Source organism: Phascolarctos cinereus, unplaced genomic scaffold (assembly GCF_003287225.1).
Source record: "Phascolarctos cinereus isolate Bilbo 61053 unplaced genomic scaffold, phaCin_HiC Scaffold_9;HRSCAF=440, whole genome shotgun sequence".
NCBI classification, from domain to species: domain Eukaryota; kingdom Metazoa; phylum Chordata; class Mammalia; order Diprotodontia; family Phascolarctidae; genus Phascolarctos; species Phascolarctos cinereus.
In genome coordinates, this window is record NW_027556402.1 from 212621973 (window position 1) to 212649194 (window position 27222).

General features: G+C 43.6%; 2 protein-coding genes across 3 annotated transcripts in view; both read right to left on the bottom strand.

Annotated features, from left to right (window-relative positions):
- The window catches only part of NRIP3 (nuclear receptor interacting protein 3), a 31397-nt gene extending 16891 nt beyond the window's left edge, over positions 1-14506 (bottom strand). Inside the window, exon 1 of the mRNA XM_021002028.2 lies at positions 13750-14506. Coding sequence (XP_020857687.1) covers positions 13750-13923 — 174 coding nt within the window. The 5' untranslated portion in view covers positions 13924-14506. The remainder of the gene's footprint in view (positions 1-13749) is intronic.
- Positions 14507-21590: 7084 nt separating this feature from the next.
- On the bottom strand, positions 21591-25927 carry LOC110218991 (serum amyloid A protein). Of its 2 annotated transcripts, none has more exons than XM_021002047.2 (4): positions 25819-25927; positions 24943-25058; positions 24187-24325; positions 21591-21860 (listed from the first exon to the last, which is right to left on the bottom strand). In XM_021002047.2, exons 2-4 carry the CDS (start codon positions 25043-25045, stop codon positions 21719-21721), a joined length of 384 nt encoding a protein of 127 aa, XP_020857706.1. In that variant the 5' UTR covers positions 25046-25058; positions 25819-25927; the 3' UTR covers positions 21591-21718. The 2 variants fall into 2 exon arrangements, with proteins under 2 accessions (XP_020857706.1, XP_020857707.1); XM_021002048.2 differs by having other exon boundaries at positions 24943-25093; positions 25819-25882.
- Positions 25928-27222: the final 1295 nt, after the last annotated feature.

Below are 27222 nucleotides of genomic sequence, written 5' to 3' on the forward strand. Positions count from 1 at the left end.
GTTGTGGCAATAAGGGGCAGGAAGCTCCTTGTCCAGAATCAAACAGAATTTAGCCAGATCACCGAGAGGTCTGGATTAATTTAGACTGCATCAGGCCCTGTCCAAGCTGGAAAGCTGTCTTGTATTCAGCGAGTCTGGTGCCAACGACGGGAGCTCATTCATCCCTCAGAAGGAAACACTGTTTGGTTAAATTGCTTTGAGGGTTTAAAAGAAAAATGTTGAACTGCAAAGATTATGGTTTCTGTACATTTTCATTCAGACAGGAGCAGTAAAGGCAGGAAGCTGAGCCAGGGAGATTTGGGAGCAGGAAGGAAGCCAAAGACTTTCTCCCTCTCCTGGTCCTTCCATGAATTCATTTTTCTATCGGTCTTTTGATCTATTCAAGTTTCCGCTCACCTGACAAAGAGGCCCCCTTTAGGTGCTGCTACCAGAGCTCAGAACAGGCTGCTTTGAGTCTCAAGGGAAAGGGATAGAGTAGTAGAGGTGTAAGGAATGTGAGAAAAGCAGCAAAAATGGATGAGGAGAAGGGATGAGAATGATTGCCTTCAGACAGAAGAAGAGGGAATCAGGGGAAGGGATGGGGTGGGGTGGAGTGCAGAAGAGGCCGAGATGAATTATCCGTGTGTAATATGGGGCATAATTCTCTCCCTTATGCAGATTCCTCTTATTCCCCCGTCTTTCATCAGAGGAAATTAAAATGAGAGTGACGATGAGGTGAATAGTTATGACAGAAAGTATGGCGCAGTGGAGAGATCACTAGCTTCGGCATTAGAGCATGGGTTCAAATCCTGCCTTTGACTCTACCTGGGGGACCTTGGACAAATTTAACTTTTCTGGCCTCACTTTCCTCCTCTGCAAAATGAACAGATTGGACTAAATAGCTTCTAAAATCCCTTCCAGCTGTTGACCTATGATCTCCTGACCTGAGCTCTGTTACCTCCCTCTTCCATCTATCACTCCATGGGACTAAGTGGACCATTTGTTCATAGCCCTATGGACAGTACTGTAAGCCATTGGTATTAAAGGCTCCTTGGTGACCTGAATTATGAGTACTCTCAAGTGGGGAGTACCAGGCTGTCCTGTGTTATCTCAGGGTCAGGGACCTGAAGTCAGAAAGAAGGAGAGAGCCTGGGCTGGGAAAAGAAAGATGCAGCAACAAACTGATGTGGGTGAACACTGTACACACTAACAACCAGTGCTGTGTGATGACCATCTTTGTTAGACTTAGCTCTTCCGATGGAAAAATGCCATCCACATCCCAGCAAAGAACTATGGACTCTGAAAGCAGATTGAAGCATACTATTTTCTCTTTCTGTTGTTTTTTCTTTCTTGTGATTTTCCCCCCTTGTTCTTATTCTTCTTTCACAACACGACTAGTGTGGAAAGATGTTTAATATGATCATACATGTGTAGCCTATATCAGATCGTATGCTGTCTTGGGGAGGAGAGGGAGGGGTAGAATTTAGAACTCAAAATCTTATAAAAGTGAGTGTTGAAAACTAAAATTAATTAATTAAAATAAAAACAAAAAGAAAGATGCAGGGGGGAGGAGTTGTCAGGGTTTTTTAAAGTTTATCAGTTTTTAAGAAGTAAGGAATTTGGGTAGTAAAAGTTTTGCTATGTATTCGCAGGTGAGAAACACGATTGTGGGATAGGCTGGTTGGATTTCAGAGTGAGCCCTCCATCCAAAATGTGATTAACTTCTCAGAGGGTATCCATAGCCCCCTATACTACACAGAGCTCTGGCACCAGGATTCCACATAAGAAGACTCCCAAATCTTTAGCCTTGGCCTGTCAACAACAGGCTAGCTCCCATTTCCAGCAATCTTCACTTGAATGAGACCTGCCACGTTGAAAACTGAACTCATCACATCCCCTTCCACACCCTTATCTCTTCTCCATCATCATAAAGTACACAACCACTTTCCTGCTCCCTCATTTCACCAGCTCCCAACGTGGCATTTATCTCTGGTGCCTCTTCCTTAGTTTCTCCATCTACATCAGTGTTAACATCAGTCCTTAGCTCTGGGGTCAAGCAAAATAATAGCTAGCATTTTATAAAACACCTCAAGGTTTGCAAAGCTCTTCACAAATATTTTATTTTGTCCTTACACCCACCCTGAAAGGTGAGTATTATTATCATCTCCATTTTACAGTTGAGGAAACTGAGGCATACAGAGGCTAATGGCTTGCCCAAGGTCACTCAGCCATTATCTGAGGCTGGATCTGAATTCAGGTCTTCCTGACTCCAGGTTCAGTGCTCTATCCACTGAGCCACCTAGCTGCCTAAGTTTAATAAGCTTAAGGCTTCACTAAGATTTTTGGGACACCCTGAAAAATCCTTCACTACCCACTTCCACCTCCCTACCCCTGGAACAATCCTTCAAATATCTGACGACACTTACGAGCCCTAAGTCTTCCCTTTTTCAGGTTAAACAGCCACAGTTCTTTTAGTGGGTCCTCAGGTTGAATGGTTTCCAAATCCCCTCACCATTGTCATCACTCTTCTCTGGACATACTTCCATTTGTCAATATCCTCTTTTTTTTTTTTTTAGGCAATTGGGGGTTAAGTGACTTGCCCAGGGTCACACAGCTAGTAAGTGTCAAGTGTTTGGTCTGAGGCCAGATTTGAGCTCAGGTCCTCTTGACTCCAGGGCTGATGCTTTATCCACTGCGCCACCTAGCTGCCCCCTTGTCAATATCCTTTCTAAAACGTGGTACCCAGAACTGGAAACAGCACTGCAGATGTGGCCTGACCATACAGCAAGATTCTAGCCTCCCTCAGTCTAGACATTCACTCTGCTTCTATTACTGCAACCTAACAACCAGGTTAATTTTTCTGATTGTGAGTTATGATCTTTTTTTCATCTCCCCTCATGGTGCCCAGGGTAGTGCTTCAATTTTCTCCTAAGGGCTGACTGTAGTTTGCTGAGCTTGTGTTCCAGGCATCCTGTGGTGTTCTGGAAGAACCAGAATGAGACTGCTGGGAACTGAATCCCCATTTTCCTTCCAAAGCAGCTGCAATAAACACAGATGCTGAGCTCTTCCTGGTCCTCCTCTAGAGGTCTAGCTGCTGATCTGTGGCTGAGAAACCTCCCAAGCCCCAGCTAGAGAAGCCATGTGAGACCCACTGAGGCACATGTTGCCTGCTTCACCAGCAGGCATTTCCACAGTAATTGGGTACAGAGGGAGGCTGTTGTTTTTTGGATGGGGGTGGCAAAGGAGCCTCAATCTGGTTCCTGGTCTGCTCACCATCTTCTTTACCCAGGATGTACAGGGGAAAGGAGGATGCAGAAACAAAGCAGAGACGATCCTGGAACTGGCTGACTGGGACCAGGAAAAATTATTTTATCCATCCTCATGAATCTACGTTCTGGCTGGGAAGTTGGGGGTCTAGCTGGATTCTTGCATGTGATGTGCAATTCTTGGTATATAGAAATGGGCTGGCTCATCATTAGCAAAAAGGGCACAGATTTGGAATTGGTTTTTCCAATAATGGTGATAGATTTTGTGCAAATCCGTCTATTCTCTGTGATCTGTAAAATGGGGCTAATGGTAGCACCTACTTCTGAGGGTTATTGTGAGGACAGATTGTGATTTTATATATATTTATATTTATAAAGTGCTTTGCAAAACTTGGGGAGGTAGTGCAGTGCAGTGGATAGAGAGCTAGGTCTGGAGTCAGGAAGACCCTTCTTCCTGAATTCAAATCTGGCTGCATACAAGTTATTAGCTGTGTGACCCCGGGCAAGTAATTTAACCCTTTTTGCCCCAGTTTCCTCATCTGTAAAATGGACTGGAGAAGGAAATGGCAGACCGTTCCAGTATCTGCCAAGAAAACCCCACAGGAGGTCATGAAGAGTGAGACATGATTGAATAATTACAAACCTTTAAGAGCTATACAAATGTTAACTGTTATTAATAACTGGTTCCTTTTATCACTAGGGACTACACGTGTCAGTCTTATGACTCGGTGTCAGAGTGCTGAGTCTGGAGACAGGAAGACCTGAGTTCAAATCCAGCCTCAGATACTTACTAGCTGTGTGACCCCAGACAAGTCACCTAACCTCCTTCTGCTTCAGTTTCCTCATTTGTAAAATGAAAATCATCATCTACCTTGCAGGGTTGTTGGGAGGATCAAATGAGATAATTTTTGTAAAGCACTCAGCACAGTGTCTGTGCTATATATAGGCACTATATAAATGTTTATTCTCTTCCCTTTCCTTCCCTTCCCCTTGTGGTTGAACTTCTAACTTGGTTTTTTTTAGTAATCCACTCTAACCACTGAGATAACTATCTGAAGACTAAGAAAAGCAATTCTCTTACCAACCTTCACCATAAGTCGAGTATCTCAAACCTGTCCATCAGAAATAGCAAGGCGTGTGCAGGCACCTTTCATGCGTCCCCCTCAGCTTGCCTTCACAGACGAAAGGCTATATTCTCACTCTCAACTGGACTAGAGGTAATTGAGAATAAGGAAGAGAACTCTACCCTTTGGTTCTTCCTTGGGTAGAGGGGGAACCCTTGTATAGAGGGTCAGTCATACACATAGGAAGATGATATGAAAGCACGACAGGGCTCAGTGCTTATTAACGGACAACCTTGAAGAAAAAGTCCCTGAAAAACACCAGCCCTTTGACTCACAGGAGGACTTTTAACAGGAAAAATAGTGTTAACCTTACGGCTGTCAGCTCTAGGCTATTTGTATGCATAAAATCACAAGTGTTTTTTGAACTGGAAGGGATATTAGAGGTTATCTAATTCTATGGATGAAAAAAATTGAGGAATAAAGAGGGGAAGGGATTTTGTGGAAGCATACAGTAATGAGTAGTGGCTAAAAGGAGATTGGAACCCAAGTCTCCTGACTCATGCTGTGCTTCTCCTATGACATCAGGGTATCATCAATCACTAATGGGTCCTACTGATTGGGAGGTGGTACTTTAGAAGAGTATCCCCAACCATAGGAGTAACCCCTGATCAATGGGGTTCTGTGGATGGATGGTGCTGGTAGAGTACAGGCATGCAAAGGAAGAGGCTGTTGGAAGAGGTGACCCCAGCCAGGGTGGGCAGAAGAAATACTGACTCCCTGAGGCCTTACTTCTAAACCTGCTGCAGAGCTGTGAGCATTTGGTAAGCAATAGGATCAGACAGCTGACTGCACATGAAGCAGTCAGAAAGATGTCAGGGAGAGGGGGAGCTCCCTTTGAGCAAGGCTGTCACAAGGCAAAGAGGCAAAGAGTCACAGAAGGCCTGGAGCAGAGTCATGGACAGCCCTAGGCAGGCTCACAGATGCTTCTGGGCAGCCTCAGTCAGAAGGACACTCTGTCCATGAACAGGGGTGGTAAGGGGTGTGGGTCGTATTAATCCTTTCAGGCACACTGCACATAAATCCTCACTGCTAGTGAGGTCCTTTTAGGGACCAAAGGTCTGGGACACTGACAGGACTTGACATGAGAATAAAAGGATGTGGAAATTTAGTCACAAGCTTGGTGTGAAAGGGAATGGGACTTTCAGACCTCGCAGAAAAGAGATCTGGAATGGTGTCAGCTTCAAGTCCTGTACACATGTATGTGCATGTGAACACATACACATACATGCTCACCTACACATACACACTCACACACACACACTCACATACACACACTTGGCTTAATTATGATTGAGAGATTCCTTTCTAGCTAAAATCCTGTCATTCTGGGTGTGAAATTGTTCAACCAACCTCTGGGAAAATCCCATTTCCTGCCCTCCCTCCTTTCAGGAACCCTCTTTGACCAGAGCCTCCTCACAGATATTGAAGGGGACCTGAAAAGTCATCTAGTCTTGGAGCACTTATAAATCTTTATTTATCACACTATATTGTGCTGTTAGCTTTCTTTGAACAGACAAGCCAGGTAGTACAATGGATAGAGCACCGGAGTCTGGAAGACATGAAGTTCAAATCTGGCCTCACACTTACTAGCTACATAACTCTGAGTTAATTAAGCTCTGTTTGCCTCAGTCTCTGCATCTGTAAAATGGGGATAATGCTACTAACCTACTTCCCAGGGTTGTTGGGAGAATCAAATGAAATATTTTTTAAAAGTGTTTAGCACAGTGCTTAGCACATAGTAAGTACTATATAAATATTAGCTGCTATTATTATTATTATTATTATATGTCTTTCCAATCAACTTGTAAACTGTCTAAGGGCAAAGGCTGTATCTTAAACACATCTTTGTATTCCTTACAATGTAAAGATTGTGTCTTAAATATGCCTTTCTATTCTTAGCACCTAGGACAGCACCCCCTGCATAGTAAGCACTCAACGCTTGTTTGTTGATAATAATAAAACTTCTGTTATGTAGGAATACATGACATCTGTCCTAAAGTTTGATGTATGATGGCAGCCTACTCTATTTCCTGATGGAAAGTATCAAGATAGATCAGTATCAATACTTCACCACCGCTGTCAGGCCAATTTAACAGACGTTTAAGTAAATGCTGCTCAAAGGGGGTTGTGCTATTCGGGAGATACAAAGCCCAAAGACTCCATCAAGCTTACATCCTACCACCAAAGGCCTGTGATTGGGTAGGCTGAGAGCAAGAGAACCCGGTTCTTGGTCTAGCTTCTTGATGTTTGTTCAATTTATTTAACCTTTCTGTCCTCATCAAAGGAAAAAAGGGAATTAGACTAGATAGGTACTCTAAGGTTTCATCTCAGTCTAAAATGGTTATTTTTATGATGAATCAGAAAGGTCATCTTCATGTACAAAAGCAGTGTGTTATCCATGGATGGAGGTTTTTTTTTTAATTAAAAGAGCCATTAGCACAATTATATATATATATATATATATATATATATATATATATATGTGAACCCAGCCTCTAAAAGAAAAAAGAGCCAATTAAAATTCAAGAAAAGGGTATTCTTTTTTGTTTGTTTGCTTTTTATTTTTTTGTTGTGAGCTTCTCAATTATGGAATGAAAATGTTACATACTCATGGTATTAATTTAGTTTAATCTTAGCCTCACTAGGTACTTCTCATTAGGTAGGCAAACCAAAAATAAATGAAGTGAGCTCTAGATGGAATAAAGAGCTGAACATGAGAAACAGACGTAGGAAATAAAATGAGTACTCATTCAGCAGGTTTTGTAAAGATATTAGTGAATCATGGAGAAGTCGGAAGTGAACATGGATGCAAATAAGATGTGATTGTGTTAAAGGAAGAGGATCTTAATGTGTGTGTATGAGAGAGACAAAAACAGAGAGAGAGAGAGGGAGAGCGCCTTTAGGTAGTGTCTGGTGAAGCCTATGGATCTCTTCTCAGAAAAATGTTCTTAAATGCACAAAATAAAATACATAGAATTGCAAAGGGAATTAATTATATTGCAATACAATTACCAAAATATAATTAACTCAGGGTGAGGGACCTCTGTTACAATTTAAATATATATATTTATTTTTCTTTTTGCAAACTAAATGATTTGGCATTTATGGTTTTATATACAATTTTGTGTTTTATCTGATACTTTTTATTGATAGTTCATTGTAAAACATTTACAATAAATAAAAATAACAACAAAAGAAAAGGCCCTAAAAAATGTGGCAACCAAATCCACTGTAGTAGGACAAAGGCTAAGGACCACTGGTGTTTGCCCAGGGATGCACTTAGAGCAGTGACTGTCAAAATGTGGTCTGTGGACCTTAGGGGTCCCCAAGACCCTTTCAGGAGGTCTGTGAAGTCAAAACTTTTCATAATAATATTAAGATGTTATCTGCCTATTAAAATATTTCTCTCCTTTCCAACTACATATCTGTGTGAGGCTTGATTTTCTTCATATACTTCAACCAAAACAACAGATTGAAGGCAGAATCTGTCTTCTATGAAGCCAGACTTTAAAGAGATTTGCAAAAATATGTAAAACAATACCACTTTTTTCATTAAGGTTTTTAAAAATTCGTTACTTTTAATAAAAATATGTTATTTATATTAACATGTAATAGATACTATTATTTTTAAATAAATTAATAAATATTTTAAATGTACATCAGGTTGGATTTCTAACATAATAAATATTGATAGATATAACCCCATACAAACAAAAGTTCTTTGGAATGTAAAGGGGTCCCGAGGCTAAAAAGTTGGGGAGCCGCTGCCTTAGAGAGGATGCTGAGGAGTGAAAGGACATAGAATAGCCTCAAGCAGGAGATCCTTGCAGAAGCAGTATGGTTGGGGACCTGACAACTACAACAACCTGCCCTGGTAATCCCAATTATTGTTATTAGCAGGTTAAAACACAGTCTGATAAACTAATACAGACCTCACTCACTTTATTTATTTTTTTTGGTGGGGGGGGCTAGGTAATGGGGTTAAGTGAGTTGCCCAGGGTCACACAGCTAGTAAGTGTTATGTGTCTGAGGCGGGATTTGAACTCAAGTCCTCCTGAATCCAGGGCTGGTGTTCTATCCACTGTGCCACCTAGCTACCCCCCTCACTCACTTTAAATTACTTTGTTCTTTCTTTCTTAATCTTTGCATTCATTCCCTTCTTTCTTTCTTTCTTTCTTTCTTTCTTTCTTTCTTTCTTTCTTTCTTTCTTTCTTTCTTTCCTTGCTTCTTTCTCTCTCTCTTCTTTCCTCCCTCCCTCTCTTTCCTTCCTTTCTCTTTCCCTTCTTCCTTTCTTCTTTCCTTCCTTCTTTCCTCCATCTCTGTCTCTGTCTGTCTCTCTGTCTCTCTCTCTCTCTTTCTCTCTCTCTCTCTCAGAGAAGAATGGACAATTTTATTCCCTACCACAACTAGCCTCAGGCAAAAATTGTTTTAAGCTTCTTCTGCATTTCCTAAGTCTTAATGTTAGCCTGAGGGATTGGAGCCTATGTTATTTTCCAGATCCGTTGTGACAGATGTAAGGTAAAATTCATCTCTCTAGATTGGAGTACATTTACAAGGTCATTTCTGAGACTTGGGGGAAGCCTTTGTAAAGAGACAGCACTCCCCAGTTTTCAAGCTCCCCTGCCCAGATTTACACAGATCCCAAACCCACTTATGATCATCTTTGCAAATCAAATCAAATGTGCAATTGAGCTCATTGGGGGTGTTGAAGGAATGAGCAAGGGGAATCAGTGCCACAATGGAGCAAAGGTGAGGTGTGAACTGGCCTTGTCTTCCTCTTCCCCTGCTGGGTACAACATCTGGCTGCTGTTTGATATCATATGGCTTCTTGCGGATGCTCCCTTCCCCTCCTCTTGTTCTCTGAGACCTCAAGGGGGAGAAGGGGGTAGAGGAGGTGGAAGAGAGTGAGAGAGAGAAAGAGAGAGAGACATAGAGAAAGAGACAGAGAGACAGAGACAGAGACAGAAAGACAGAGAAAGAGAGACAGACAGACAGAGAGAAAGAGACAGAGAGACAGAGACAGAGACAGAAAGACACAGAGAGAGACATAGAGAAAGAGACAGAGAGACAGAGACAGAGACAGAAAGACAGACAGAGAGAGAGACAGAGAGAGAGAGAGAGAAAGAGAGAGACATAGAGAAAGAGACAGAGAGACAGAGACAGAGACAGAAAGACAGAGAGAGAGAGAGAGACAGAGAGACAGAGAGACAGAGAGACAGAGACAGAAAGACACAGAGAGAGAGAGAGAAAGAGAGAGACATAGAGAAAGAGACAGAGAGACAGAGACAGAGACAGAAAGACAGAGAAAGAGAGAGAGAGAGAGAGAGAGAGAGAGAGAGAGAGAGAGACAGAGACAGAGACAGAAAGACAGAGAGAGAGAGAGAGAGAGAGAGAGAGAGAGAGAGAGAGAGAGAGAGAGAGAGAGAGAGAGAGAGAGAGAGAGAGAGCCTCTAAGGATGCCAGCCAGCCAGAGAAAAAGCAGAGTACCCTTTCCCATACAGGGCAACGTAGCTTGGACGGGAAGTAAGAGAACTGAGAATCCATGAGGGCTAAAGTTCCCCTCACATCCCAAGTGCAGCAAAGAGGGAAAAGGGAAAACAAAGGATATTATGATCACTCTATGATACCTTTTCCTTGTTTAGTTCCTGAAAGTTCCAGGATTTATGTTATTTAAGCTGATGTCTGGTTTTTACCAAAAACAAAAAATCCACCTATCTTTAATGTATAAGAAAGGAAGAGGAGATCTTTCTTGTCTCTGCTCAGAATGAATTTGAGCTGGTTTAGAGATAGCATTTTAGGATCACAGTATTTAGAGCTCAAAGAGCTCTGATAGTCACTCCTCATTTTCCGCATGAGGAAACTGAGGCCAAAAGTGGGCTGCAGAGTCTAGATACAAACCCAGGTCACCTGACTCCAAATCCAGCACTCTTGAATTATTATGGCCCAGCTGCCTAACTGGGAAGATCATGAAAGACATGAGCCGGTTTTGGCTGAGGACAGGGAGTTCCCTCCCTCCTCCATCAGCAGCAGCAGGAAGGATCAGACAGCATTCCAAATTCTCTCTTCTGACCTGGCAGGCTGACAACTTTAGCCGCTCACAGTGGGTTTAATGGGAGTTCAACTACCTTCTGGTGCCAGAAAAGGAGATTTTCTCAAGATGAGCACCGACAGGAGCAGCAAGAATATCTGACTCGTTGGAGCCAGGGCTGACTGGGTAGCCCCCTCTGATCCTGGGAAGGAAGAGTGGGTGCCAAGAGCAGATGCCTTCTGTGTGTTACCTCATTGAAAATGACCTCCGAGTGGGGAAATGGGGGAAGGGGAAAGGGAATGAGAGAATCTTATTCTCTTCAGATTTGGCTTAAGGAGAGAATAACATACACACTCAATTGGGTATGGAACTTTATCTTACCCTACAGGAAAATAGGGGGTAGGGGACAAGAGAGCAGGGGGTTGATAGAGGGGAGGGCAGATTGGGGGAGAAGGTAATCAGAAGCAAGCACTTCTAAGGAGGGATGGGGTCAAAAGAGAGAATAGAATAAATGGGGGACAGGATAGGATTAAGGGAAATATACTTAGTTTTTCACAACATGACTGCTGTGGAAGTGTTTTGCATGACTACACATGTATAACCTGTATTGAGTTGTTTGCCTTCTCAATGAAGGTGGGTGGAGAGGGAGGAAGGGAGAAAATTTGGACTCCAAAGTTTTGAAAACACATGTTAAAAAAAAATTATTTTCACATGCAACTCGAAAATACTGGAAATGGGGCATAGAAATCTATCCTGCCCTACAGGAAAATTGAAGGGAAAGGAGATAAGAGAAGGGGGGGGAGATAGAAGGGGAGGGAGATAGAAGGGAGGGGAAATTAGGAGAAGGGGTATTCAGAATGCATGCCATCTGGAGGGGAGGGGTGAGATGGGGAGAAAATTTGGAACTCAAAATCTTGTGGAAGTGAATGTTGAAGACTAAAAATAAATTAATTAAATTTTTTTTAAAAAATGACCTCCTAGTAAATCTCTGTGTTACAAGGGCCGTGGGAGGGGCAAGCCACTAGTGCTGGTGTCTATGAAGAACCAGGTTGTTAACAATGAGAGCAGAGTAGGGCCCATGCTCTCTAATCATCTGTTCAATACTTGCACGTAGAGGTTCAGAGGATGAGTTAGTTTCAATAAATCAGGTCTGATAAAAGTCCCAAAATTAAACATTCAGAAAATCCAAAGTGCAGGAAAAGGAAGAAAATCAATAGTCAGCTAAGTGACTTGGAATCAGACAGACCTGATTTCAAATCCTCCCTCACACCTGGTTGTGTGACCCTGAACAGGTTTCTCACCTTCTCTATTCCTCAGTTTCTCCATCTATAAAATAAGAGGGTTGAACTCGATGACCTCTGATGTCCTTTCTGTCTCTAAAATCTATGCTCCCCTGATGAATACATAGCTCTCCTAATAGTATGCATGCTATAGGTACTTAATAAATGCTTATTGAATGAATGAATGATGAAATCTCCAGACTCAAAGAGAAGCTAAGGAAAAAGGACAAGCAAGTTAATGAAAATAAGTAAACCACAAGAAAAACAAAACAAAACAAAACAAAACAAAAACCTCCCCAGGGTAGCAGCCCCTGAGTCTAGGAAACCTGGCCCAGGGTCAGTATCAGCTAAGAGTGGTTTTGTGCTGTAGGAGTCAAGGCTCTACCCCAAGAGGGTCTGGAACGTTTCTGGGCTAAGACCATTTCTAGTTTATTCAAGTCTTTGGGACAGGCAGCATCCTTGGGAGCTATACAGACTATCTCCTTCCATATAACTTGACTTCCGTATTCTGTTCTTTCATCAGGAGTAGATGGGTCACAGGTGCCAAGGTCACAGGGTCAGTCCTTGAAAATCATAACCTTGATCTGGCTGAAAAAACCTTCCCTCCCTCCCCTGGCAAGAGATCTCTGAGCATGGTTTCCTGGCTCCATTTGTTGATGAAATGGCCTGATGTCAGAGCACCTCTGTCTTCTTTACTTTGACTAGGGACACCACTAAGTTGAAACCTGCAGTCAGATTTGAAGCAGAATCCCTGGCCCCACTTTACTGATTATTATTAATGGTTTAACATAAATGGAAAGGTCATGGGCTCCTCTTCAGTCACAGGTGGATATGACAATGTAAAACAGGGGCTGTTGGGAAAACACCATACAAAGAGTTTTGGTTTAAAACATATAATTTAGAAGGGATACATTAGAAGCCATTTGGAGAGGTTTGGTCTCTTAAGCCAGCTTAATTGCCTTTCCCATCTTCCTCCCTTCCCATGACAGCAGCACACACCTATGAAAAAAAGAGTCACCATGGCCTGAGTCATCAGACCAGCCCAGTCTTAGCCCAGCTGGGCCAGGCAGATGAGAGAGCTCAGAGCTTTTCCCCCATTGTTATGCTAATCTGCCTGACTGTGATGAGAAATTATCGGAGGAATAAGTAGAGGGGGAAAAAGACCTAGGGCTGCAGGAGGGGGGTGGGGAAGAGAGAAGGGAGGGGTGTGTGTGTGTGTGTGTGTGTGTGTGTGTGCTGAGGAAGGTCAGATCTGCTTTACTCTGAGAAAAAAAAAACATAGAGGTTCAAAGGGAGGAGGCCTCAGAGCTAGGCAAAGAGAAATAATTGGAAAAGCAGAGCACATCAGGGTTCCAGAGGCAGGGGGCAGAGACAGAAGCAGGAGGACCAGGCAGAAGCCACTGGTGACAAGGTGACATCGGCAGATAGTGATGAAAAGAGTGAGAGTGAAAGACAGAGGAAGCAGGTGGCAACATCACCGCCAGACTGAGAGGGAGTGACAGGATAGAGACAAGAGTGAGAGAGAAGAGAAGCGAAAGATGTGATGACAAAGAGTGGAACCTCTGGGGACAGAACGAGGGTGACAGTGACACACAGAGACACCGACAGATACAGGATGGCAATGACGGCCGGTGAGAGAGAAAGAGATAGGGGGACGTGGAGTGCCCATGGCGATCGATGTCAGAGAATGGCTAAAAGACTGGGTCCGTGTCAGAAAGCTACAGCATGGGGGTCACGGTGTCATGGAGAGGTAAGGGTGACAGCGAGAGATGGGGACACAGTAAGTTGTGTGCCAACAACAGTGTCAGGGGCTGGGGCAGCCGGTGTGACAGACACAGTGACATGGAGACAGGAAGAGTGGGAGTGACTGAGAGAGATAGTGCTACCCAGACGGACGGTGACAGAGAAAGTAGGACAATGATAAGATTTAAGACACCTCCAAGGGACAGAGGCAGAGTGGGAGTGAGTGACAGGCAGCAGGAGAGTGCCAGGGTCCGAGCCCCAGATACAGCGTGGCCATGGCAGAGACAGAGGCGCAGGGACGCGGCTGCAGGGCGGGCGGCGGGACTCACCGTGTCCTTGGAGGAGCCCAGCTTCTTGAGGCCATCCAGGGGCAGCAGGTCAGCCGAATCCTTGTGGATGAACTGCACAGCCTGCTTCATCCGGCGCTGCTGCCGCAGAGAAGCAGCCTCCCGCATATCGGCTTCCTTGCGGCCCCCCTCGGTCAGAAGCCCTGAGTAAAACATCTCGGGCTCAGCCCCGGCCCGAGCTCCGGCCCCAGCCCCGTTCAGATGCCTCTGCTCCTTCTGGTCCCAGCCTCAGCACTGGCCTGTCTCTGACTCCAGCTCTGGTCCTCACTTTATAGCCGCGGCTGGTGACGTAAGTGGGGAAGCGGGGAGGGGGGACATTTCTTGACTTATTCCTTAAGCCACCTCCCCCTCACACTCCTTTGGGGGGGGGGCAATTGAAGAGACGGAAAGAGCGAGGGGGAAAGGAAGAAAGAAAGATCAAGGAGGGGCCAGGACAAGGGAGAGGAGAAAAGAGGAAGAGAATATAAAGAAGGGGAGGGGAGAGAAGAAAATGGAAAGGAAGGGAAGAGAAAGAGGAGCGGAGGGAAGGAAAAGAGACAGGGGAAGGGAAGAGAGGGGAGGGGAAGGAAGGAGGGAGAGCAGGGAGAAGAATGCAGGGGAGGAAGGAGGCAGAAAGGAGAGGTGAAAAGATAGGATGGAGATGGGAAAGAGGGGGAGGAAGAGGAGAAAGCTGTTGGGTGGAGGAGAGGATTGAGATGTCCCGGCCACCACTGCCTTTGGGAGGGAGTACCTTGGGTTCTGGCTCAGGACCCTGCCATGTATCTGGGTCTGCAACAGAAGAAAGTGGATGTAGGGGGAGCCTCTAATCAAGGTGGGAGTAAAGGCGCTTCTGCCCAAATGCTGGTGTCCACGCCCCCCTCCCGCATCCATGAGCCCCATTCTTACCTTTCCATGAAGTTGCAGACCCTGGGATCACAGAGACCTTGTCTACTCCTTGGACCTCAGAACCCACACAGCCTCCATCCTCTACACACATCCATGGCATGGCACCCTGCCCCCAACCCACACACCACAGAGAGTCCTAGTTTAGGATGGTGACACCCACTGAAGTTTGAAGACAAGATTTTCTCCAATTTGAGGTCTGTCCCCACCCACTACACCATGTGACTGAATGAGGATGGGGAGGAGGGGGCAGAAAATGTCCTTAAGGGTCACTCTGCTGACTGGCCCCTTTGGATGGCTTCTCTTTCCCCAAACAACTGCCCCCCACCTCCACCTTGAGGCCGGGGCAAATGGACAGACTCTGTAGCAGTCAGACACACAGGGGGATTATACTTAGTTTCTCCAGAGACTTGGAGTCAGTGTCCCAGGCCCTGGGGAGGAGGGAGAGGCAGGCAGAGACAAAAGCAGGAGGAGAGTCCAAACAAAGGCAGACACTGTGAGCCACAGAAAAGATTCACAAGTATTGGCCCATCCATCAGAAATGGATCACTAAGTTACCCAAGCAGAGCTCAAGGGAAGGGGCAGCTGTCCTGTGCCATGACTGCCCTGGCACTCCCCAGAGATCTGCAAGAATTCACTACAAATCTTTCATTTTAATGGAGAACTCTTCCCAAGTTATCAGCCTCACCTGAAACAAGAATAGCCAGTATTTATATAGGGTTCTATAGCGCTTTAAGGTTTACAATGAGCTTTGCATATGTTATGTCATCTGGCATGAGTCGGCAGGGCAGAATATGTTTTATGTGCTGGGCACGAGCAACAAATGCTCCTAAGCATATGGGAGATTATTGCTTGACTAACATATGCATGCAGGAAGAAGTCAGGCAAGGCACACATGTTCTTACACTCAAAGATGTCCAAGATATACTCGTTAGAATCTCCAAGGAAAGAAAATCTTGATTCTGCCTCCTGATCACTCACACCCAAAAGTTACAAATTATCCCCCCCCATTTAGGCCTCATTTCTTCACCTCTAAAGTGTGAAAAGTAATTCAGCCCCACAGCCTTGCACGCCTTTCCAAACATTATCACCTATACTTCCCCTAGAGCATAGGCAGTACTTTACACTCTTGTTGACTTGAACTACTTACTCTGTCCTTCCTTCTCAGCCCCTCTTCCAACCAGTTTTGTGTTTTCTTGCTTCCAAACTTTTGGAATGTCTTTGGGGCCCCTCTTTCTACCCATATTTTAATGCTGAGCTCAGGTGCCACCTCCTTATGGGAGGCTTTCTTGGTATCTGCAAGCATAGCACTTTGTTCTGTAACTTTCTAATGCACTTGTTATGTATTAGTATGTATTTTAGCTATACCCTTTCTAAGGCACTTGCTATGTATCAGTGTATATTCTAGCTATCCATATTTGAGTCTCATGTTCAGAGGTACTCCTAGCTCCTGAAATCCAGAGCAAACCCAAATTCATAGGGCAGTTTCAGAATCTAAACACATCATCATCATCATCATCTTCTTCATCAACAACAAGAAGCTTACTCACCTGGCTCTTGAGAAAGCTCCTGGATTGAAAGCAGAATTTTGCCAAGGCTGGGAGACGACACTTTCTTCAATTTTAACCATGAAAAAGTGATCACAGACAATCCTAAACACAAGAGGCCACAGGCCAGGTGAGAAAGAAGCCAAATTGTTCACCTCCCTTGGGGTCCTCTTGGCAATGATCTTGGCTCTGTGAACAATGGTGGCTCCCTCAAGCCTGGCTATCAGAAACCTTCCCTTCCGCCTGTTCACCTGGACCCCTGCCTGGTAGCTCCCTCCTACTCCATCACCAAGGGAACCAGGTAAGAGACAGCCCTTTCTTTGTCACATAGAGGACCTGTTCTTTTGTACTCAGCAAACCAGCTGGGCCAGCCCAACAGTGAGGGCCGTGTGATTTAACTTTTGGGGGGAAATAGTCACCCTTCCCCCATGTCCCAATAGAAGTAACATTCCTTGAGGAGTGAGGTATAAGAACACAGGTGGAATATAACTACCTCCCCCAATCAGCTCCCTCTCACAGACTTAAACTGTGCAAATACCACTGATAAACATCCCTGAAGAACAAAGGTGCATCTTTGACAGCTCAAACACCTTAAAACGAATAGCAAGCTCTACTCTGACTAGACTGAACTTTGGTTATATTGAATGCTGCTTAAAATGAGTGAATCCTCAGTCAGAATTTGGAAATCTTTTGTTTTAGAATTTGTTGAAATGTGATGTGATCTGATTGATAAAAAGAAGTATGGAACCTAGAAAGAGTATGGCCTCTGGAGTCAGAGGACCTAGGTCCTCCGTGACTTAGTTTCTTCACCTGTAAAATGGAGTGGGGGAGGCCCCCCCCCGCTAGCTTAGATGGCTTCTGAAGTCTCTTCAAGATCTATGATCTATACCTTAAAAGCAAGTTGGACCTTCTGCCCTGGTATTTTTGATTTGCAGGTTATATATCTTACATATCTATTTCAGAGAGTAGGGAATAGATTTTGTTCATAGACCCTTGGTATTAACAGTCGATATGGCAGCTAGCGGTACAGTGGATAGACTGTTGGGCTGGGAATCAGGAAGACCTGAGTTCAAATCCAGCCTCAGATACTTACTAGCTGTGTGAGCTTGAGCAAGTCACTTAACTTTTCTCTGCCTCAATTTCCTCAACTGTAAAATGTAATAATAGCATCTTCCTTACAGGCTTCTGTATGAGGATCAAATGAGATAATATGTGTTAAATACTTAGCACAGTGACTGACACATAGTAGGCACTTATTAAATAGTTGCTCTTTCCCGTTCCCCTTCCATCTCCTCCCCAGTAAAAGGAGAATCTAACCATTAGGTTACCTGAACAGGTGTCCAGGAGTAGTAGCTGGTATTTTACATTGTGTTAATTATTCCAGTTCCCTTGATTACTCCGCAAATACAGAATGCATAGGTTAACTTTTTGGAGGGAGGGAAGGGTCACACAAGTAGCCATTAGCCATTTCCATTACTCTATACTGTTCCACAACCCTGCCTGGGATAGGGGGCCGCTAAGTGGCACAGTGGATAGAGCACTGGGCTTATTATCAGAAAGACTCATCTTCATGAGTTCAAATCCAAGTTGTATGACCCTGGGCAAGTCACTTAACCCTGTTTGCCTCAGTTTCCTCATCTGTACAATGATCTAGAGAAGGAAATGGCAACCGACTCCAGTATCTTTGCTAAGAAAACCCCAAATGGGGTCACTAAGAGTCAGACATGACTGAAACAAACAACAACTATAAATCTATAAGTCAAGACTGCAGAATGAAAAGTTACCTCCCTAAGAACCTTCCAAGCAAACATTAAAAGAGCTAGATGAAGCAACAGTCCATGAAATGAAATCAAAGTAAACTCTACCATCTAGTCCACAAAATTGCCTGAAGATGATAGAAACTCTGGTCAGGGGAACCAGGAAAAATTCAAGCCAACCTGATCTCTGGTTAAAAAAAAAAAAACAGACAACCCCAGCCATGAACTGTCATAGCCATAGCAGAGGACCAGGCCAACTATTAGTAAGTCCTTGCATAAGAAGAATGAGATGAGCAGAGGTCACTGAAAAGTATGTATGCTTTGGGGTCTCCCAGGAGGCCTCAAGTTACTTGTGATTCTGATATCCTTCCCAGACATAGCAGGGGACAATAGGCAATTCCTGATAGGTGACCACCCAAGGAGACTGGGACAGGAAGTGTCCAGGCCTTCAGTATTGGGGATCCCACTAGAATGCAGATTAAACTAATACTAGCGACCACACCAGGAATTCCAAGAGATGAAGATTAAATAGAGGCACCCAGGAAGTCTCTAGGAGGCCTCAAACCAGGCTGACTTCTAATATCTCATCAGGATCTCTCAGGACCAATGCAGAGTAAAAGCTAACTCACAAATGGTATTTGAAAGGAGACAGAGATATGACAGAGATGGACTCTGCTTAGGTAACCAGAACAGGGAGGGGAACCAGGAGCCAGGTGCTCACCCAAAACTGAGGCAGGGGAGTGACAATGGAATCCAGAATGCAAAGGGCGCAGGATCCGAACTGATTCATCTCATCTTAAAGAACAAAAGGCGGCAGAAGGGGTTCCTGGCACAAATCCCAATTTAGGAACTGTCTAGAGGCAGGAGGAAACATGAAAAAAACTTTTTACACAGCAAAGAAATACTCTGAGTTCAGAAAAACTCCAGGTGTAAACCCAGAACACTGTAGCAGCTCCACAAGAAGAACAGACAGAGAGTTAGAAAAAAAAATGTTTTGGTTGCAAGTACTCCAAAAATAATAGAAGACAGGAAGCAAGAGATTAAAAAGTAAAATTGGGGCTCCTAAGGAACAAATTGGAAGGAGAAAAATGAGCTTATAAGAGAAAACAAAAAACATGACACACATAGTAGACTCCCTGAGAAAATAGAATTAAGCAAATAGAACTTAGTGATTCAATAAAACCAAGAATATTAAAACGAAGCTAAAAGAAGGAAAACTTAAGACATGTGTTGCCTATTATCAAAAACAAACTAAAAAGCAGGTCAATTAATGGATCATCAGACTCCCGAAAAACCATGATCAAACAAAAATTTGAGATATATTTCAAGAAATCATGAAATAAAACTAATCATATGTATTATAACTAATGGGAAGAAAAAAGAAAGAAAGAATTGACTGGTCACCTCCTGAAACAAGCATCAAACTGAGAGCTTCTAGGTCAAAGAAAAAATGCCACAAGCAAATAGAAAGAGATAGCTCAAATATCAAGATACTCCTCTCAGGATTATGCAGGACTAGTCTGCAACCACAAGAAAGGAAAGAATATCATGGAATACAATACAGACAGCTCTCACCTTACAGAAACTTACATTATACAAATTTACTTCCCATGGGCAGGTGGCAGTACCTGTGCCAGCCCAGACTCTGGCTGCAACTCTGGCTTCCAGCAGGCATTGGAAGGTACCAGGAGTCCTCCACTCTGGGCACTGAAGCTGTTCCACCTGTGGGGGCCCAGGCACCAAAGCCACTCTGGCTGCAGGGACCCAAGAGCCTCAGAGGGGGCAGAGCCACTCAGAGTCCCCTGAGGGGAAGGGGAGATGGGCAGAATTATCCACTTACACGAAGTGAGAACTGGTTGTATACCAAAAGACAAAAGAGAAAAGCTTACCACCAAGAAAAAAAAAAACCACACCTATTCTATAAAAATGAATAAAATCTTACATGAGGGAAAGTGGATCTTTTATAGGACAAAAGACCTTTAAGAATTCTTGATGAAAAGAATTTCTGAAACATAGGACACAAGAGAAACCTGTAAATAAATAAATGAAAGAAAAAGCATTTACTAAGCACTAATTATTGTTATTATTTATTTGAATAAATGGAAAAAGCTAAATGAGGACCAAATAAATTCTGATAGGGAAAAAAGAGAGAGGTGACTATATTTGTGATTCCATTCACTAACAGTTCAGAATAGTTTCTTTTGAGACTTATTTCTGAGAGTTTATTATCCTCTCGTGAGGGGAAGAAGCCTAAGCAGGGACAGTACCCTAGGTGACTAGACTGAAAAGAAGGTTAAAAAGGAGGCAGGGCAAAGCAAAAGACTAAAGAGAGTGGTCACTGGGCTTGGACATCAAGGGATCAGGACACTGTGGTGAACAACAAAGGGGCAAACAGTGGACAACAAGGGGACAATAGACTGACAGTAACATCCAGTGGACTGGACATAGTAGGACTGAGGAGAAAAGACTTGTATGCAGGGGAAGGAGACAGAAAATTGGGGTACCACATCAAGGAGGCTTGGCATTTGCACCTGGATAGAGAAGGGCAGATACCAAGGTGATTAGAGATTGGACATAGACACTGTGGAGGTGTATAAGGACAGATATCGGATACCATGAACTGAGCATAAGGCTGTGGATATGTGACATGGAGAAACATAGGGTGGAAAGGCAGCTAGATAGTAGCTAAGTGGATTGAATTGGACCTAGAGTCAGGAAGACCAAAGTTCAAATCTGTCCTCAGATACTCACTAGCTGCATGACTCTTGGCAAGTAAGTCACTTAACCTCTGTCTGCCTGAGTTTCCTCGTCCGTAAAATATGGATAATAATAATAATGATGATGATAATACCTGCCTTCCAGGGATGTGAGGATAAAATGAAATAATGTTTTTAAAGTACCTTGCAAACCTTAAGTCATCATATAAATGCTAGTTGTTGTTTTAATTATTAAGATGAATAGGACATCATTATTTTGCCAATATTTTTAAACAGAAGGTAACAGTACAAATGCTGAGGGACAACCTCAAAGAGACTGGACACTGGAGGATGGATAATAAGAGGTAGACTCCAAGGGTTCATTATACAAGTAAAGGACATGAATAAAGCAAGATACTAGAGAAGGAATACTCAGAGTAATAGTCGCCAAGGAAGCTGGACACTAGGATTGGCCTTGGGAGAAGGGAGAGTAGACATTGGGAAACCTGATTGGGAATATCTGAGTATGAGAAATAGAGACTCCAAGGTATCAGTAACAAAGAGGAACAGGATGCCAGGGGTTTTATGGAGTTATTAAATGGAAGGAAATGAAGTGAAGTGAAATGGCAATGGAGTATTAACTGGGAGTCTGTTCTGGAACCATATTCCTTTCTAGATTTTATTATATCAAGCTTCCCCAAGAGTTGTCATGGGATGCTCTCGGACAAGTCTTCTTGGGTGTCTAGTACCTCACTGAAAGTCAGGAACAGGGTGACTCAGAGACCAGGCTTGGACTGACTGGGAAAGATGGACCCAAGGTCACTAAGAGACCAAGTATAAGATGCCCAGCCTGGGATTTGACAGGAACCAGAACCAGTGTTAAAGGGCAATTGGTAATTTAGGTTCACTCTGGGTACAAAGAGAGTCAGGCAGGCTCATGATTGGTCAGAACTGCTGTTTATTGAATGTCTACATGGCAGCAGGTACAGTTGTGTGCACCCAGGAGACTCCTGACTCCAGGGGGATCTCACAACATACATGGAGAAGGGAATAAAAGGAAGAAGCCAGCTTAGTATTTGGGATCCAGGCCTGCTGGTCTGAAGTGATTGGGATCTTTGCCGCTTCGGCCCCATCTGTTGGCTTCCTGGTCTGCCATGGAATCTTCCACGTTCCGGCCAAAGCTGGCCCCCTGTAAGAACTCCCGGGTATCACTGAAAGACAAAGAGTTTACAGAAATCAATGCTTCACTTCCAGACCAGTCCATCTGGGCTCCATCTTCCTCATCTCTGATGAGGAAGTCAGAAGGCCCTGGAGTCAGAAGGACCTGAGTTCAAATTCGGTCTCAGACCAGACACTTGACACTTACTAGCTCTGTGATCGTGGGCAAGTCACTTAACCCCAATTGCCTCACAAAAAAAAAAAAAAGAGGATGTAGAAGCCTAGGGGATGGTGGAGGATGGGGGGGGGGTGCTGCTTCTGTTGATTAATGAGCTCAATTAAAGAGCTCAACTCTGTGCTGTGCATAGTTCAGCTCCTGCCAGAATCAGCCCAGTGGGTGTAATCGACAGAAATCCTCCCTCCCACGGCTAATGAGGGAATTGGTTTCATTTGCTTATACATATTTGTAGTGGGCTTGGTTTGTCTTGCCTTCTGAATGGGTGGAGGATGAGAAGGTGAGTGGAAGAGAATTCCAAAATGAAAATAAAATGAAATTCTTTTTAAAAAAATCATCCTTCAATTAATCTGTGCTAATAGGATGACAATGAAATGAGAATGCTAAGTGAATTGATTTACTCAATGCCATACCAACCTACAAAAAAATAGGGTTACTTTACAGAATTTTAAAAAATAATAACAAAATTCATCTGGAGGAACCAAAGATCAAGAATCTCAAGGGAACTAATGAAAAACAACAGGAAGGAAGGAGGCCTACAAGTACTAGCTCCGAAACTATGGTACAAAAAATAATCATCAAAACTCTTTTATACTGCTTTAAAAAAACCAAGTTGATCAGAGGAACAGATTAAGTACACAAAATAGAAATAAATATAGTAGCTTAGTGTTTGAGAAACCCAAAGACCCTGACAAGTAGGCTTGGATCTCACTATTTAATGAAAACTATTGGAAAAACTGGAAAATAGGTAGAAGAGTCTTTGCAGCAAGCTCCTTGATAAAAGTCTGATGTCCAAGACAACTGCAGAACTAATTCAAATATATAAGAACAAAAGCCCTTGTTCAACAGATAAATAGTCAAAGGCCATGAATGGGAAGTTCTCAAAAGAAGAAAGGTAAGATAACAATAGTTACATAGAAATATGCCAAATCACTAATAGAGAAATATACAATAAAACAATTTTAAGGTTCCACCTCATCTACATCAGACTGGAAAAGATAACCAAAAAGGAAAATGATGATCCTGGGCGGGGATGTGAGAGGGCACTCAGACTAGTTCACTGTAGATGATACAGCCATTCTGGAAAGCAACTTGGACCTCTACCCAGTGAATAGATGTACAAAGAAATGAATAGACCAGCAAAACCATTTATTCAACGGATACTACACTGTAAAGAGAAACAACTTTGGGAGGCAGCTAGGTGGCACAGCGGATAGAGCACTGGCCCTGAAGTCAGGAGGACCTGAGTTCAAATCCAACCTCAGACCAAACACTTGACATACTAGCTATGTGACCCTGGGCAAGTCACTTAACCCCAATTGCCTACAAAAAAAAAAAAAGAAAGAAAAGAAAGAAACAACTTTGAAAAACTAGGGACTCATTTCAACTCAGTGAGCACACAAAATTCAAGAAGATCAATGATGAAATGTGTTCCTCTCATTTTGATGGGAAGCAAATGGGCTAGAGGGGCAGAATGAGGTATGCATTCTCAACAAGTCAAATGTCTGTACTAATTTAACTTGACGTTCATTTCTTATGAAGGAAAGTTTTCATAAAAATATTGTTGGGGAAGAGACTTGGAAAGAAAGACATAAATGAAAAGAAAAGAAAAAAAATAGCATCAGTAGAGCATTTCAGAAAGCACAGGAGAGAGCAGAAGACGTTTGTGGGGAGGCACTGACGACCAGGACAGCTTTGGGACTAATATATTGAATAGATAATACACTTTTTACAATTTAAAACTTCAAAATTAAGATAATAGAGATTCACAGTGACATATAAAGTCTCCTATTTTGTTATTCTTTATATATGGAAATGTTCCTGTTTGATGGTGTCAGACAAGTTCAGAATAACTACAAATAAAAAAATGCTTAAAAAGAAAAAAAAGCAAACCCTCCCTCAAGCCTGACTCTCATTTGATATAAGTTCAATGCTAACAACACATCAGTCCCTGCTACTTTCTCTGTTGGCCAGACAAGACTAATGGCTACTGCTCAGGATCTGCCCTGAACACTGTGGGAAACAGAGAAGGAGGAGCACCTGCAGGGCCTGCAGTGAGTTCATCCGTGGGCTTTTCTAGGCCTCTCAGAGGCCCCAGACAGGCCAAAACTGCTCCACCTTTAAGACCGTTCCAAAATTCATACCTGATGACTTCAGCCGCCCAGGCCCCACCAGGTCCTCTCTTGGCAGCATCATAGTTCCCACGAGCATGGAAGTATTTGTCTGAATTTTTAAAATTGGCTTCACGCATGTCCCAGTAGGCCCTCCACATGTCCCCAGCACCTAGAAAGGGAATAGCAATGGAAGAGGCACATGAGTTACAAGTAGGACTCTAGCAACACGGATCTGGTTCTAGTGGGGAATGAAACATCTTCTTGGGGTCAAGATTTTTTGAGGCGGATGGCATGGGAAAGCATTTGCTCAACCATTGGTCCCCAGTGGAAGTGACAGATCAAGATGAATCTTATAAAATAAGTGTCCCTTCACTGTGCTAATAATACCTAAAATATGAAACAATGGACTCTGAAAACATATTTTTTCTCTGAAAATATATTATTATAACTCCTCTTTTATTATTGTTCCATTTCTTTCAGATAAGATCCAGAATAGCAACTTCCACCTGGAGTTGAACAAAAGATTCTTTCCTGTTTCATAAACACGGGTCCCACCAAGGCAGTTAAACAATCTCCCTTTCCACTGAGGAGCAAGGTCCAGACCCACCAACCCTGCCCTTGCCATGGCTCAGCTATCAGAGTCTATTTCTGGCTGAATCTGCTACCACCTCCCCTTCTCCCTTCCAGGCACTTTCTTTCTGTGGGTAAAACAATCCTCCTCTCATCATTCACTGCTTCATGCAAAGGAACTCTGTCAACGGTGATGTGCTCTTAAAGAGGCCTTACCTTGACGAGCCTGATCCAGGAAGTCTAGAGACTCTCGAAACCAACTCTGGCTGTTGACACACAGGACCAAGGAGAGGAGAAAGAGGCTTGTGACCAGCTTCATTGCTGCTCTCAGGCTGGAAGCAGGAAGGACAGGGATGCTCAGGGAGACCTACCAATGCTCATGAATCCTTTTTGGCTTTCTTTTTTTTCATGTTCCTGTCTCCACATTTCCCTCTGCTCTTTTGAAGTCCTTCCTTTTTGGAAGGAGGTGTTTGAAATCTCCAAAGTTGTTTGGACTGAGAATTATTAAGCAGGTTCCATGAGCTCCACGGAAAACCCTGCTGGCTTCCCTTAGCACAGAGAGGGCCCCACTCAGCTTTTGGGGGGCTTTGCTCCCAATTTTGTCATTCTCCTGCAAAGGCCAGGTAGGCAACAAGCTGTGACTAAGCTCTCAGGAGGTGCTCTGTTCATCAATTCAATTCAAAAACCATTTGACAGGGGGCTTGGAGATTAAAAACACACCAAAAGGAAGCAGCTCTCGGGGAGCTCGCATTCTACAGGCACATTAACAGGCTTTGTTTACTCCTTAACTGAAGGGGTGCGGAACCTGGGGCCTCCAGGCCTCCTCGGGGGGCTTTTGGGCTGAGTCCAAGTTTTATAGAACAAATCCTTACAAATGTTCGGTGAAGTTTAGATTCCGTCAAAGGGTCACATTTGAGGACCCAGAGGGCCACATGTGGCCTGGAGACCACAAGTTCCCCACCCGTGTGACCTAAAGCCATGCAAAGGAAATAGAAGACAAAGAGCCTGCCCACAAGAATGCTGCCACCTATGTGTGACGGAAGCTCTCTGGAGGAGAAAGAAGGACAGAGCCTCAAAGAAACCTAAGCTTACCTGAGATTCCTTCTCCTTTCTCAGGTCGATGGGGAGGCTAGCTCTGAGGACTGCTGGGCACTGGAGTGGAGGCTGATACTTATACAAACCTTTCACCAATAGAACAAACAGGGATTGAGTCTGTTGGCCAATTGTGTTCAGGATGAGTTGGGGAATTTCCCCTTGAAAATTTTTCCTGGCAAATGATAGAAATAAGTGCCAAGGAACACAAATCTATCATTTTCCCAGATTGTGAAATGTTCATTTGGGTATCTTGGCAGGTTTTCCTATTTGCACGATTTCTTCCACATTCGGTGCCATGAAAAGAAAAACACAGCAACTGGTCAACTTAACACAGCAAACGAGACAATCATGCATACTGAATGTCATGAGAGCATTGCAGTCCCTATGACCCATTCTTTCTAACCTATAGGGAGTGGGTGAGTAGTTTCATTTTTTTAAAAGAAGTGTCACTTTTTTTTTTAAAGGACTTCACACATGTCTTCTTATTTGAGCTTCACGACAACCTCAGGAGGTACGTTTTATTTCCATTTTATAGAAGAAGAAACTGAGGTCTGGAGTGATTGGTCCATGGTCAAACCCAGAGAAATACAGGGTTTAGGCAAAGCTTACTGAATTAAATTTTATTTGTTTTCTAGTTTTCATTCATGACTGAGGGTTGGGTCACGCCATTCCTCCTGTACGGAAAGCTCCCTCCCTCTCCCGGTGTCAAACATGACCTTCAAGATGCAAGAGATCCGCCACTTCCTCCATGAGGCTTTCTCTGGTTACTCCACACTTCAGGAGCCCTCCCCATTCCTAGTCTTCCTAACTTGCCTTGAAGTGAAGCTGAGTTTGTGTATCAGGGATGAGTGTCAAGACTGTCTCCATATGTAGTTGAAGAAAGAAACATCTGTTTCAGCCCTTTTGCATTTAAACCACTTCGGTGCTGGTATGTACTGGCCCGTTTAACCAATTCTGTGTGACTCACTCCTACTCACTGCATGGGAGAGGGGAAAGAGAGGGTACATAGAGATCCAAGAAGCTTATCTGTGGTGGCCTAGCCTCATCTCTCTTGTGTTTCATAGGGCTGTGTGGGGTCCAGGCTTCAATATGGCAGGTCAATGGTATGCTTCATATAATATGTCTCTCTCCTTCCATCTTTCAAGGTTCAAGTTCAGCTCTTGGACTGCAGAAAAGTCAACACAAAGAGTACATATTATACACATGAGAGATGATGAGGCCTCAACTAAGGACTCAGTCAGAAAGCAGCATAAATCCCACTCCGCAACAGAGCAGAACCTCCCATTGCCAGGGAAGACAGGTCAGCAGTGAACATAAGTGATAACAATTCATTGTCTAATAATGACTCACTTCTTCTCCCAATGAGACTGTCAACTCTGTGAGGGTGGGAGATGTGTCTCA